The sequence below is a fragment of the Oryx dammah genome, unplaced genomic scaffold (genome assembly GCF_014754425.2).
Source record: "Oryx dammah isolate SB20612 unplaced genomic scaffold, SCBI_Odam_1.1 HiC_scaffold_3, whole genome shotgun sequence".
Taxonomy (NCBI): Eukaryota; Metazoa; Chordata; class Mammalia; order Artiodactyla; family Bovidae; genus Oryx; species Oryx dammah.
This window is the reverse complement of record NW_024070187.1, coordinates 60,401,280-60,417,266: the sequence shown is the minus strand read 5'-3', so window position 1 is coordinate 60,417,266 and position 15,987 is coordinate 60,401,280. Positions and strand designations below refer to the sequence as shown.

Genomic DNA, 15,987 nt, shown 5'->3' with positions numbered 1-15,987 from the left:
CACAGTTTATTGTGATCCACACAGTCAAAGGCTTTGGCATAGTCAATAAAGCAGAAATAGATGTTTTTTGGAACTATCTTGCTTTTCTGATGATCTAGTGGATGTTGGCAATTTGATCTCTGGTTCCTCTGCCTTTTCTAAATCCAGCTTGAACAGCTGGAAGTTCACGGTTCACATATTGCTGAAGCCTGGCTTGGAGAATTTTGAGCATTATTTTACTAGCATGTGAGATGAGTGCAATTGTGCGGTAGTTTGCGGATTCTTTGGCACTGCCTTTCTTTGGGATTGGCATGAAAATGGATCTTTTCCAAATCTGCTGACATATTGAGTGCAGCGTTTTTCAGGAAATTTTAAATTTATCACAATTTTTCCATTTACAGTTCTTTCCTAGAGTTTAATTATAAAAAACATATGCAAATTATAAACACGTTATTCCTAACAAATGGGTGCCAAAATATATGAAGTAAAAATTGACAGAAATGAAAGGAGAAATAGGCAAGTCAACAACAATAATAGGGGACTTCAACATCCTACTTTCAATAATGGAGAAAACAACAAGGCAAGAGGATCAATAGGGAAACAGAAAACTTGAGCAGTATAAGCCAACCAAATCTTACAGACATCTACACAACACTCCTTACAATAGTAGAATAAACATCTTCAAGTACACATGGAACATTATCCAAGATAGATCATATGTTGGGCTATAAAATAAAGCTGAGTAAATTCAAAAGGATAGAAATAATAAAAAAGAGTGCTTGACAACCACAATGGAATGAAATAAGAAGTAACAAAGACATTTGAGAAATTAAACCACACACTACTAACCAACCAATGGTCAAAGAAGAAATCTAAAGTGAAATTAGAAAATACTTTGAAGTAAATGAAAATTAAGAACAGTATAAAATTTATAGGATGAAGTGAAAGCAGTACTTAGAAGGAAATTTATAACTGTAAAAGCCTATATTAAATAAAGATGGATATCAGATAAAAAACTTAATGTACCATCTTAAGACATTGAAAAAAGAGCAAACCTAAATCAAACCTAAATGTAAATCAAGCAGAAGGACGGAAATAATATAGATTAGAGCAGGATTCAAGAAACAGAAAAAACTAGAGAAAATCAATTACACCAAAAGTTAGTCCTCTGAAAAGACCAACAAAATTGATAAATCTTTAGCTGGACTGACCAAGAAAAAAAAAAAACACTTAACTTACCAGAATCAGAAATGAAAGAGGAGACATACCAATCCTAAAGAAATAAAAAGAAATACAAAGGAAAACCACGAATAGCTGTACCAACAAATTAGATAACTTAGAAGTAATGGACAAATTTCTAGAAAGACACAAACTGCTGAAACTGACACAAGATGAAATAGACAATCTGAATAAATGTGTAACAAGAGATGGAGCAAGTAATCAAAAAACTAACCAAGCAGAAAGCCCATCCCCAGATGGCATCACTGCTGAATTGCACCAAACATTTAAAGAAGAAATTATAACAAATTTTTTTATAAACTCATTAAAAAAAAATACAAGAGAAGAGGAAACACTTCCCAACTCATTTTATAAAGTCAGTATTACCATGATACTAAAAGTAGACAAAAGACATCACAAGAAAAGGATGTTAATGTGGAGAATCTAACATGAAGTCACTAAGCCTAGTATTGATTCTAAAAATGCTCACTTCTAATTTGATCTAGTAGGTAACTACTTTTTAAGAATAAACATGTAGGGCTTAGAATATAAATATAGTAATCACATACACATTTGTTTTAGTGATACAGATATAGAGGTCATTCTTAAAAGACTGAACTTAAAAATTTTAATTATAACACAAGACAAACACATTCTTAAATATGTGTGTGTGTGTGTGTGTGTATGTAGGTTAGTAGAAAATTAGAATTTTAAAGGATTGTTCCTTCCCCTTCACTCTGAAACTATACTACTGCTTAAGTTCACTAAGTTCTATTAGAACACTTTATCTCTTCTGATTATCTCTTAAATATTCAACGCTTTATCATTTAACGATAAAGATTATAAGGAAAAACATTTAAAATAAGCTAAAATAAGATGTCTACACTTAAAAAAAGTATAAATTATATTTAATTTGGTAGTCATATCCCAATGAATAAAAATCTTTTAAGTTCAATATATTCAATTTGTGGGGACTTCCGTGGTGGTCCAGTGGCTAAGACTCCAAGCTCCTAATGCAGGGATCCCAGGTTCAGTCCTGGTCTGGGAACTAGACCTCACATGCTGTAAGTAAGACCCAGTGCAGTCAAATAAATTTTTAAAAATACATATTCAATTTGTAATTATAATACAAATATAAGGCAAATATAAATATGAAGATTTCATATAAGTGGTTCCACATTGAAGAGGCAAATACTTAGCAAACTTCTGTTCCCATTATATGATATAACTTCCTTATTTTTAGAAAAATTAAAAATATACAAAATTTAAAAGGAAATTCAAGGAGTTTGCTAAATGCTTTCACTTGCTTTCTTATAAGGTTGCAATGCTGCAAAGTAATAGAGTAAAAAGTTCTGAAGGCTACAGATTCAAAACCTCTTTTGGAAGAACTTATAAAACAAGCATTTCTATTTCTTAGTTTATTTCTCTAAACTTTAACAGCATCACTGGAATAAACTGACCTTACTGATGGATCGTTCTCCAGGAGTTCAGTAAGCCGTTGTACTTGTTCTGGCTGGATGGATCGCCCTAAGAGTGCTTCCGTGTTAGTGTAGATGAGGAATGCTGAGACCACGCCTAATAGGGTGCCCACACCCAAAGAACCCAGGCTGTCATACAGTGGGTTCCCTAAATAAAAGCACATAAGAAGTCAGTAAATGAACATGTGCTATTTCAGTGAGCTTTAGGGAGCAAAGAAGCTGAATTAGTAAATCAAGGGACTTGAAATTCATTCCTAATTCCTTTAATGACTTTCTCCTAATAGTTTTACTATTCTACAAAATAAGAATGCTACAACTTGCTGCATAAGAGTATTATACAGTTTAATTATTTATGATCCATTACTTGTACTTGGTTACATGGGTTAGGGTTCAGAGCATTTTCAAATTAGAGACATGATATATATACTAAAGTAATGAAGGGTCCACTTCTTTTTTGTTATGTCGGTAGCACTTTTCCTAGTTGACAAAATAATTGTAGGATCAACAGCTAAAAAAAAATTTTGTTTTGTCTCACAAAAGTTCTGTGAAAGATTTAAGCCATATAAAAAAATATGTATGAGGCACTTTTACCTCTTTCAACCAAGAATGATACATAGGTAGTAACATTCTTCGATATATAAAAAGAAAGCAGAAAGAAAATGGAAGTTCATTTGCATCTAATGGCTACCTTAAAGCACTGGTTTTCAAAATGCAGTCCTATGACCAGTAGCAGCATCAACATCACTAGATAACGTGGGTAGTAATGCAAATTCTCAGGTCTCGCTCAAGACCTTCTAAATCAGAAATCTGCAGCAGGGGTCTAGCATTCTATGCCTTCCCAATCCCTCCAGATGATTCTGATTGTAAAGTTTGCCTTTAGGTTATTAGGGCTTTATTCTCTTCCCGAACCAATAAGAGTTGACTTATTATCTATGAATGTATCAATAAATATTATACTTTAAATCTTTAAAATAAATTTTACATGCAAGGTTTTTATAATTAAGCCTTTTATTCCATAGATCAAATGTCAGTATTAAATTACCTTAATGCTTGATAAAATATACGTTTTACTAAAAAAACCCCTCAATTTACATGTTTTATTAACATGTAGTCAAAATATAACACTAAAAAGGGATGACTTATTTTGTACTACTAAAGTATACAAATATGATCCACTTGTAAAACATAATCCATTAGGAAGTTTGTAATTATAGAGTTTCAAATCAAATACTGCTATTCTTTAGAAATCTAAACTTAATTATTTTTATTTTCAAATATACATTATTAATAACTGAATTACAACAGTAATGAACAGAATTATTAGCTGGAAAATATTTTATTTCCTGGCATGTCATTTAATGTAAATGACTTAAGTAATTAAATAAAAATTAAGGTGAAACTTTTTAATGAAGGATATAATAAAACAGACTTGATAGAGATCTTTATCTTGATTTTTTTCAACCTTGTTTTTTTTTTTAATTTATTTTTAACTGGAGGAAAATTGCTTTACAATGTTGTATTGGTTTCTGCCATACAACAACATGAATTAGCCATAAGTATATATATGCCCTCCCCTAGGAACCTCCCTCCCACCCTTGATCCCATCCTACCCCTCTATTAAAAGTTGACCTATTCGATCATGAAGTCATACTTTCCTTAAGCCTTACATTTTGCTAAGAAATTATTTATGTCTAAAAAGGTAAGGTCAACTAGAAAGACAATCAAAACATTTAGGAATATTTTGGATCATAGTGTACATCAGAAAATGATGGTTTAGTCTCAATACGCACATTCAAAATGAGAAAAATCTATTCATACTTCAGACTATGTTAATACTGCAAACGGTGGAAGCTCATTACCTAAAATTATTTTAAATATGCTAGGACAAACAGGGAAGAATGGAAATACCGTTCCAAGAGAACTCCAACCTTACAAATTGAGTTTCTTCATAATAATTGGTTCGCTTATTTAGAAAATAAAAATAAAATGGTTTTTCTGTCTTCTTATTCACCTGTGCTGCACTGGCCTTCAAAACATTTAACTAGCTGCCAAAATGAGGATGGAAGCAACTAAAGAATCGAGGAAACAGGAAAGCAAGAGCAGTTATTATTGGCACTAATAGTGGAAAAAGACAAATGGATGAGCCACAATGTATATTTATTTTAAACTTTAGAGTTTATTAAAGTTCTCTCTCATATATTATCTCAAACCTGTAAGGTCACTAGGACAAGTATTACCAATATCTCTACACATAAAAAACTTAAAAGCTCTGAACAGTTGTGTAATTATTTCTAAGTCACAGCTAGAAAGGTTTAGAGCATTACAGAAATGCTCTATTAGCAGCTTTCTTTACTTCTAAGAGAAATTTCTAACTCAGAAATCTGAATACTTTTATTGTCTTGTCTTAGACAAACGGTTAGTATGAAATTCACATTTAACAATCTATTATTGGTTTAAATTTTTTCAATGATACAAAGGAAAGTTCCCACATATTAAAGGATTACTTAAGTAGTACACATAAACAACCTGTAATCCGAGAAATGCTTACCTGTTATGGAGGTTAGGCCCATACAAGTGGCTGCTATTGTCACTCCCAACACTGCTGCAGTATCCTCCAGTAATATAACATTTGTACTAGGATCACGACTTTCCATTACTTAGTCATTGGGGTAGAGACAAGAAAAGAAACTTTTGAAATCTTAATTTGATATTATCAGGTAACATAAAATGTCCATTAATTTAACTTAATTTAATTTGAATTAAAAGGGAGTTCCCTAGTGGCTAGGATTATAGGCTTTCACTGCTATGGCCCAGGTTAAATCCCTTCCTGGGGAACTGAAATCCCACAAGTTGTGCCCAATGGCCATAAAAAAAAAATTAAAAATGCATGAGATCCTGACTTTTAAAACTGTTCAATATAAACATAGTTACTTGATTTAAATGTTAACAATAACTAATTTTTAAAATCAGATTACTTTCTCAAGTTACATAAGCATACACAGCAATACTGAAGTCCACATAAGTTAAATCCAAATATAAAGCACTCCTAATCAAATTACACTACATTTTTCTTTTTAAAAGAGCTAATACATAAGTAAGAGCCATATAGGGAAGACACTGAGATATATTTTGTACACATCTATGTGGAACAAAGCAACAGTACTTGGTGATTTTAGGCAAATAAAGATGATGATATAATACACCTACATTTCTAAAGTACATACCATACTTGTAAAATGACACTCCTTTGGCCCGAGCACTCCTACGAAGCTCATTTACAGCAACAAGAAGTGTTGCTGAAAGAAAAACACTCATATCAGATGGAAGAAACTTCATGCCTCCAAACTTTAAAGATGGCATCTCAAAAGACAGATAAATAGGCACAATGCTTTAATGCTATCTAAGAGCTGTCAATAAGGAAAAGTTCTATATTAAACTAGCCATTATCAAGAACCCCAGTTAATCATTATAATAAAATGAATCCCATATTTTTAGCTACCATAATTTAAATATCATTACCATCACAACAGCCTTAATTTATTAGACAACTATTAGTTGTCAGGTACCACACTAAGCACAATTACTTTTGAGATCCACAACCTTTTGAGGCAGGTGGTATTATCAACATTTTACAAGACAGTCAAAGATGATGGGATAATGCATAGAAAACGACAATGTTTCAGAAGTAAACATACTGTAAGTAGAGCAGCAGATAAGGCAGTTTCATGCATGGTATTAGCACTTCTCTGTCATATTACGGCTATAGCTGAAACTTTCAAAAACTTAAAAAATACTTGTTCTGCAAAAAGGGACAGTCTTCCCAGGTTAACATTACTAAAGCCTGATTCTTAAAAACTCACTATATAGTTATGTATTTATACTCCATTTCAAATGTTCTGAGCATTATGATATGATAGTTAAGAACAAAAAACAAAAAAAGCTTTTCCAAATTTGGCCCCATCCATTACAGGAATCAACATAGTACATTATACAAAAACTTCCTCCCTCAAAGGAGACAAAACTTTATTCCTATTTCTACAGTTTTCTTTAACCAAGAGAACTTATTATTAATGGCAAACTATAAAAATGGACTATAGATTATTAACAATAACAAAATCCTGGGATAGTACGTACCTCCTTCAGATACTAATGATCCCGCTAAAATACAGTATGCCTAGGAAATAAATATTAAAATAAAGTATAAGTTAATATTTCACTAAAGAATTATAACAGTCCATGCATAAGCTTAATGGAAGGAAACATCAATTCAATCCTAATCAGATAAGGATTTTGATGGGAAATAGATCAAATAAGGACAATGAGACACATGGTGTCTTCATAAGAAGAAACAAGAGTTAAAATTTGATGACTATCTCATTTTTTAATACCTGGAAGAGTAATATACACACACAATAGAATGTTATTCCATGACCTAAGTTCATTCATGATATAAAAGAATTATTACTTAACTGGTAAAAAAAAGTTTTTGAACTTCAAAATGAACACAAACATTTGAAATCTAAGGTTGTCGATACGGTATGATCCACAACCATACCCAGTTATTTCTTACTTTTGTTTCGACAACCAGTACCAAGAGAATTATTTCTCAGTCCTGATTCAGATGGATTAGCAGTTATACACAGTAATCAATTTGGGGGAGGAAGATAATACCATTTTCCTTACAATCCCAGACACTCTTGAATTAGATAAAGATATCAAGAAGCATCACTAAGAACAAAGCTAGTGGAGGTGATGGAATTTTCAGTTGAGCCATTTCAAATCCCAAAAGATGACGCTGTGAAAGTGCTGCACTCAATATGCCAGCAAATTTGGAAAACTCAGCAGTGGTCACAGGACTAGAAAAGGTCTGTTTTCATTCCAATCCCAAAGAAAGGCAGTGCCAAAGAATGCTCAAACCACCACACAACTGCACTTATCTCACACGCTAGTAAAGTAATGCTCAAAATTCTCCAAGCCAGGCTTCAGCAATACGTGAACCATGAACTTCCAAATATTCAAGCTGATTTTAGAAAAGGCAGAGGAACCAGAGATCAAATACCAACATTTGAAAAAGCTGTACTGAAAAAGCAAGAGAGTTCCAGAAAAACAACTATTTCTGCTTAATTATCTATGGCAAAGCCTTTGACTGTGTGGATCACAGTAAACTGTGGAAAATTATGAAAGAGATGGGAATACCCAGACCACCTGACCTGTTTCCTTAGATATCTGTATGCAGGTCAGGAAGCAACACTTAGAACTGGACACGGAACACTGGACTGGTTCCAAATCGGGAAAGGAGTACATCAAGGCTGTATATTATTACCCTGTTTATTTAACTTATGTGCAGAGTACATCACAAAAAATGCAGAACTGGATGAAGCACAAGCTGGTATCAAGATTGCCAGAAGAAATATCTATAACCTCAGATATGCAGATGACACCATCCTTATGGCAGAAAGTGAAGAAGAACTAAAGAGCCTCTTGATGAAAGTGAAAGAGGAGAGTGAAAAAGTTGGCTTGAAACTCAACATTTGGAGAACTAAGATCATGGCATCTGGTCCCATCACTTCATGGCAAATAGATGGGGAAACAGTGGCTGATATTTTTCTGGGCTCCAAAATCACTGCAGATGGTGATTGCAGCCATGAAATTAAAAGACACTTAATCCTTGGAAGGAAAGTTATGACTAACCTAGACAGCATATTCAAAAGCAGAGACATTACTTTGCCAACAAAGGTCTGTCTAGTCAAAGCCATGGTTTTTCCAGGAGTCATGTATGGATGTGAGAGTTGGACTAGAAAAGTAAGCTGAGCGCCAAAGAATTGATGCTTTTGAACTGTGGTGTTGGAGAAGACTCTTGAGGGTCCTTTGGACTGCAAGGAGATCCATCCAGTCCATCCTAAAGGAGATCAGTCCTGGGTGTTCATTGGAAGGACTGATGTTGAAGCTGAAACTCCAATTTTGTGGCCACCTGATGTGAAGAGCTGACTCATTTGAAAAGACCCTGATGCTGGGAGGGATTGGGGGCAGGAGGAGAAGGAGACAACAGATGATGAGATGGTTGGATGGCATCACCAACTCAATGAACATGAGTTTGGGTAAACTCCAGGAGTTGGTGATGGACAGGGAAGCCTGGCGTGCTGCAGTTCATGGGGTCACAGAGTTGGACACAACTGAGCAACTGAACTGAACTATCAAGAACAGCTTTGTGCGTTAGTCCAAGACATACAGAAAGAAATAACACAGATTTTTTTAAAGTTTTATATGAAATTCAAATGATAAATTTTATATAAAATTTAAAAATTCAAATATAGAATTTTTGGAACCCCAGCCTTCCCTGAAATAAAGGTTTAAAAATTCTGAACCCACTTTAACGTTCTCGTCATCCTGTTAAGCAAAGTTAAGATTTCCCAAAGCTACGTGATTTGCTTGAGTATATGGAAAGAATATTGAAATAAGAACTAGAATACAGGTTTTCCTATCTCAGTTTTAGGCTCCTTCCACTGAATCTTACTGGCAACATCAGCAGAAATAGTCTGGAACTACACCATGATATACAACAGCTGACAGGGCTGCCACACGACCAATCTGCACTTGTCAGGGGAGCTATGGTCACAGCTGCCAAGCAGGGTAATCTCCAGCAAGCTCCCACGAGAAGAAAAAAGACAGCTTTAGGTACCTACGAAGGCCAGCGGACACCAGTGCAAGGTGGTGCTGGGACCCACAGCGCGGCACTTTTCTGTCCCCTATCTCTACCTTCAGTGCTGCCAGAGGCAGCCTAGGGAGCAGGAGAGAAGAGTACAGGCCCTTGGGTGAAAAAACACAGAAGGGAACCACACTCCCATTCTCCCATGTAGGGTTCCAACCAGAACGTGGGAAAGAAGAGGCTTTAATTTTAAGAAAAATTCTAACACATGACTGTTACAAGGGAATGGATATTTTAACTACTGACAGATTATTCTTAGTACTAAAACCAAACAGAGGTCTTCTGGCCTTTTTGCTTTTAGTAACAGCAGAAATTAACAGAACCGTCCAAAATTTTAACCAAGGATACAGTGCTTAACCACTGTACCTAAAGAGATACTCTTGCTCAACATCATCGAATCATATGGATTTAGAGGTCAGGTTCAGTCACATCCTAAAAAACACATACAAGTGTGTGTATGTGTAATATAATCCTATATTACAGTCAAGAAGGTATATTTAGTCCCAATCTTTAACTTTAATATAACAAAGGTATTCTACTGTACTTAATTGTTATTTCATATTACTTTTAACACTGAGGGGGGAGGGAAGGAGAAAATTACCCATAGAAGAGATTCTATTGGTTGAGGATTGAGCAATCCCATGATTCCATGGTACCAAGATAATCCTGCACCCATCATGAAAATACCAACACCACTAATTAGTGAAGCAATATAGCGCATATTTGAAAATCCATACCTGAAAAATTAAAAACAAATAGTTTACAAGAAATACAAATTATTTCCTTCCAAAATGTTTAATAGTTCAATGAAAAAAAGCCTCTTACAACGTCAAGATGTTATGATTTTATAGTTAAGTAAAAGGTAAGTGCCAAACTGAAATCTAATCAGAAAATAACATATAAAGTGGAAAAAACTGCAAGATCTTTGAAACTATATAAAAGTAAACTGAATATGATTTAATTCAGGTTTTGGCTAATCCCTCTTTCTTATAATTTGCTTTGATTTACTACAGCAACTTTACTTTTAAATACCACAAACACAGATAAAATTTATTTTTTTAATGTATTCAAATGTTTAATGAAGAGGGTAACATTTCAATTTCCTTGTAACGAAGTTTCTAATTAAATACTGTCTTACATAATTTATATTACCTATAATTTGATGCTAGATACTTTTTGTGGATTCTGTAGAATTTAACACACAGTAGCTCACTACTATTATTAAAAGACTAAGAGCTTCAGTTTTCTGGGTGTTTTGGTGACAATTTTTTTGTTAAGTCACAATTATTCTTTAAGAGTCTTTGGTCAACATGTGCATTACTTTGTATTACTGTATGTACCAATAAAATAATGAGTAATAAATTTAAAAATATGAGATAATATGAGAGGGAAAGAATCACTCATTCATACAAAAGTTTCTGGGAGATTTACCCCCAAATTCAAACATGGTACACCTAGAGTAGATGCAAATTTAAATAAGAGTTCTTAATTTAAAAGGGCTTCCCAGGTGGTGCAGTGGTAAAGGATCTGCCTGTCAATACAGGAGATGCAAGAGACACAGGTTCAATACCTGGGTTGGGGAGAGCCTCTAGAGTAGGATATGGTAACCCACTCCAGTATTCTTGCTTGGAATCTTAATTAAAATTGTTTTTTAATTCCTTTTGCAAATATGTAATCTTACCATAGGAAAGTATCAGTTTATAGATGTGACAGTGTTCTATAAGCTTGATTTAGAAAAATTAACATTCTTCTGAAGTTTTTCCCACATAGATAGACTATATATATTTAAGATAACTTAAGATCTAAAGTAAATAGCATTACTTTCATTTTATGTGTTTTCAAGGAATTTGTATATTCTTACCGAAATTTTAAATTATGTAGATCTGCATTATCCAATATGTCACTAGCTACATAAACACTATTTAAATGTAAATTAAGTAAAACTAAATAAAATTTTAACATAATTCTTCAATTGCACCTGCCACATTTCCAGTGCTCAACAGCCACATGTAGCTAGTGACTAGCATATTGAATAGATATACATAAATATTCCTATTATTATAGAAAATTCTATCAGGCAGCACTAAAGTAGATTGTTAAAAATATCTTATGAAAGCTACACACCTAAAAATTTTCAATTTCACCGTTTTAAAATTTTTGGCATATAAAAGCTTACTGACAGTTACAGGATACTCAAAATGTGCTTTTATAAGAAAACAGGAGTGTCTGGATTTCAAGATATATGAAGCACAGAGGCAGACTCCTATACAGAAATAAAAGTGTACTTCTTTTGCCTTAAGGCAAATTTGATTGCTCAAATTCTATTACTGAAGCTTGTTAAAAAAAGAAAAAATACACGTAGAATTAAAAATTTTTACCTGGTTATATTAATAGAAGCAGTAGCAAGTCTTTGTATCAAATAACTAATATAATTCAAAATAATATGTGCTAAAGAGCACATTTCTTTTAAAAATAAGTCATTTTGAAACATTAACAGAATACTATCTCCAAATGACAATAAGGGAATTAAAATATATTAAGCATGAATTTAATAGAAAATTATCACTAAAATTTAAGAGTGGCCTATTAGTCCAAACGTGAAATATATGTATTTCCTTTGACCAAATAAAACAACTCCAAGATCAAAATATGTGCTTTGTTATTAATTATCAAATACAAAGAGGACAAGATTTTTATGTTACATTACGAAGAATAAAAATAATTTGAACTCCATTTTCAAATTAGATCTTGCATTTACTTTGACAAAGCAGTTGAATCCTTCATTTTAGATACTACAGCAGAAGAAAGGACCAACTCTTTAACACAAAGCTGCAGGTATATAAAACTTCAGGACATATCTATAATTCGACAACTTACTGCCAAAACAAATGAAAACATAATAAAGACAAAGTCCTTACGGGTGAGTAGGATCTGGTGTCTGAACAGACTTACTGATGCCCAATGCTAATAAGGCCTACGGAAGAAAAAAAAGTAAATGATCATTAGCAAGACAGGGAGTATAATGAGGCAAAGCCAGTCTAGAGGGCACAACCTGACAACAACAAAGAAACACTTAACACACATACGTCCAATCACCCAGCAATGCTGGTTTCTAGTACTTGCCATCGAGACATAGAGACGACCAGAAAGGGGTTTAAAAAACACTGCTTATAAAGCTGAGAAATAAGAGAGCAACCTAAAACTTCTTCAATGAGGAAAGGCAGAATAAATCATGGTACAACCAAATAATAAACGTCCTCTACCTCAGTGTAAAAGAACAGAGTTGGGATACAGCTCTCTATGCTGACATGGTGAAAGCTCCAAGACATAACATTCAGTGAAAGGGAAAAAAGCAAGTTTAGAAAAGGTATGTATAATACAAAAGAACTTGTGTTTTGTAGTTTTTGTAAACAACATATAATGTAAATCATAGGAAAAAGCCTGAAAGAACTCACACTTAACCTCTGAGGAGAAAAGTAGGATTAGGGTAGCCTGTAATACCTAATTTTTTACAGGAAGAATAGCTTGTATAAACTGAACAAATAAAAGACTTAAAGAGTACAAATTGTGTATACACATGATACATTTGGGCTTCTCTGGTGGCTTGGAAGGTAAAGAATCTGCCAACAATGTAGGAGACCTGGGTTTGATCTCTGGGTCAGGAAGATCCCCTGGAGAAGGGAATGGCTACTCACTCATTTCCTTGCCTGGAGAATTTCATGGGCAGAGGAGCCTGGCAGGCTACAGATATGGGGTTGCAAAGAATAGGACATGACTGAGCCGACTATTCTATTCTATGACACATTTACATTTTTAGTAAAACTCCAAAACTATGTGCATGAAGTATACATATCAATGTATATAGAGCAGTGACTATGTGGAGTGTGGAAGGAAGAAATAAAGATGGAAGACTAATTGCAACAAAACTTTTATTTCTTTAGGGAAAAAAATGACAAAATGACAAAATTTTGCATGACAAAAATGCAAAAATGTCTTTTATATTGGTTACCATCTTCCTTTCCTTCCTCCTTGGCCTTCATCTTTTCTTCCTTTATTTCTGTTTATTTGATATTTTTGATCATATCTTTTGTTAAAAAAGACTGATTCACTGGAACTGCTCAACATTATGTTTGCACTAAGTATCTTTTCTATTAATTTCATGTAAATTTCGAAATCTGAAAAAGATTACCTTATTAAAATTATTTATCTAATAAAAATACAAAGCCTCTGAGTGAATATCCTATCGACTAAGCTGGGGGTTTTCCATTTTTTCAGCACAGTATCAAATAGGTACTTTCAAGATAACCAAATTCTTCACAGTTGAGGTTTCTCTGTAGGTTACCACGCATTTAATAGAAAACATTTTCTTTTGTAAGATATATGGAGATTATACCACCCTGTAAATGACTAAAACAAATAAATACCAGACTTAAGTTTCAATATTGGAAATTCTATCCTAAAAACCAAGAATATTACAACTTTTTTTCCTATTTGATTCCAAAGGAAAAGAGGGTCAAACTACCCAAAACAGATGATGGCTTTTCAATAAATTAAACTAGGAGAATGAGAGTAAATTAAGAACATATAATTTTAAAACTGGTATACTAAAATTGAAATACTCATTATTAATTCACACTATATATGTGTGTGTTTATAATGTTTACAAAATAGTCAATGAGTGTTCAATCATTTTTAAAATACTTAATGTTCAGGCTGGCTGTGCAATGAAATGTGAGATACCAGAAGTTCTATAAATTTAATATGGGCCATATTTATTCTTATAAAAATAAGATATCACTAATGCTGTTCTTCAAAGATTAAAGTCAAAGTTCTAGAATTTAATGTAAATGGAATCATGCAATTACTACTGTTTGGTATTTGCCATCTTTTATTTAACATACTGTTGGAGATGCATATATGCTATTACAGAGAAGAATTTCATTTTTTCTTTTTATTGCTAGATAATATTCCATTGTATGAGTATACCACAATTTGTTTATTCCACTGTTGATGAACATTTGTGTTGATTCCAATTTTTTGTCCATTACAGCACCTTTACAGTGCTATAAACATTCTTATACAAGTCTTTGTGGACCTTTGTCCCCATTTCTCTTGGTTAAATATTTAGGAGGGGAATTGCTGAGTCCAACAATAGACATATGTTTACAAGAAACTGACCAATTTAAGAGTAGTTATAACATTTTACACTCCATCAGCAATATCTAAAAGGTTTGGGTACTCTGCATCTTAACCCAACATTTGACTGTCAGGCTTTTAAATTTTAATCATTATAGTGGATATGTAGAGAGGTCCTGTTTGGGTCTCAATATACATTTCCTGATGATGAATAGTGTTGAACACCTCCTTGTGTCCATCAACTACATTCATGTATTTTTGTGAAGTACCTTTTCAAATCTTCAGCCTTTTTAAAAAAACTTAGATTTTCTTTTTAATACTGAATTATAGCGGAAGCTCCAATACTTTGGCCACCTGATGCAAAGAGCTGACTCACTGGAAAAGACCCTGATGCTGGGAAAGATTTAAGGCAAAAGAAGAGGGCAGCAGCAGATGAGATGGTTGAATAGCATCACTGACTCAATGAACATGAATGTTAGCAACTCCAGGAGTTGGTGAAGGACAGGGAAGCCTGGTGTGCTACAGTCAGTGGGGTCACAAAGTTACATGTGACTTAGCAACTGAATAACAATAAAAAAATATAAGTTCTTTATTTATCCTGGATAACAGTCTTTTGTCAGATTATAAGCTTTACCAATATTTTCTCTCTATCTGCAACTTGCCTATTTATTGTCTTAAAAGTGTCCTTAGTAAGAATTTCTAATTCTGATGAAGTTTTTCTTATTTTATGGTCCTATTTCTGTGTCCTGTTTTAAGAACTCTCTGCTTACCTAAAGGCCTAGATGTTCTCCTAGGTTTTCTTCTAGTATTTTCAGTGTTAGCTGGTACTTCTGGGTCCACCTTAAATTTGTACGAGGCATGAAGGCATTTGTATAAGTTGATGTCCTTTGTTTTTTTTACCCATGTGAATATTCAATTATTCCCATACCATTTGTTGAAGAGTTTCTATTCTTCACTGAACTGCTTTGGTGCCTTTGTCAAAAATCAACTGTGTAACTGTTGGACCCTCTACTCTGTTCTCCTGACCTGTCAGTCCTTGTGCCAATACCTTGAAAGTGTTAGTTGTTCAGTAATGTCTGACTCTGCGATTCCATGGACTATGGCCCGCCAGGCTCCTCTGCCCATGGAATTCTCCAGGTAAGAATTCTGGAGTGGGTAGCTATTTCCTTCTCCAGGGGATCTTCTCCACCTAGGGACGGAACCTCTCTCTCCTGACTACAGGCAGATTCTTACGGTCTGAGCCACCAGGGAATTCCCTACTGTCTTAATTATTATGCTCTGAAATAAGTCTTAAAATCCTCCAAAAATTTTTTTTAGATTGCTCTGAATATTCCAGGTTCTTTATATTTGCATATAAATTTTAGAATTTAATCAGTTTGTCAATTTCTAACAAAAAAAAGTCTGATGGATTACATTAAATCTGTAAATTAATTTAGGGAAATCAGACATATTAATTAATGCAGTAATCCA

General features: G+C 33.6%; 1 protein-coding gene across 1 annotated transcript in view; it reads right to left on the bottom strand.

Moving 5' to 3' along the window:
• Nucleotides 1-15,987, bottom strand: part of SLC30A9 (solute carrier family 30 member 9) — a 79,947-nt gene that overhangs the window by 17,000 nt on the left and 46,960 nt on the right. Inside the window, exons 10-15 of the mRNA XM_040238110.1 lie at nt 12,300-12,355; nt 9,983-10,118; nt 6,810-6,849; nt 5,900-5,971; nt 5,224-5,331; nt 2,658-2,823 (exon numbers count right to left, since the gene is read on the bottom strand). Coding sequence (XP_040094044.1) covers nt 2,658-2,823; nt 5,224-5,331; nt 5,900-5,971; nt 6,810-6,849; nt 9,983-10,118; nt 12,300-12,355 — 578 coding nt within the window. The remainder of the gene's footprint in view (nt 1-2,657; nt 2,824-5,223; nt 5,332-5,899; nt 5,972-6,809; nt 6,850-9,982; nt 10,119-12,299; nt 12,356-15,987) is intronic.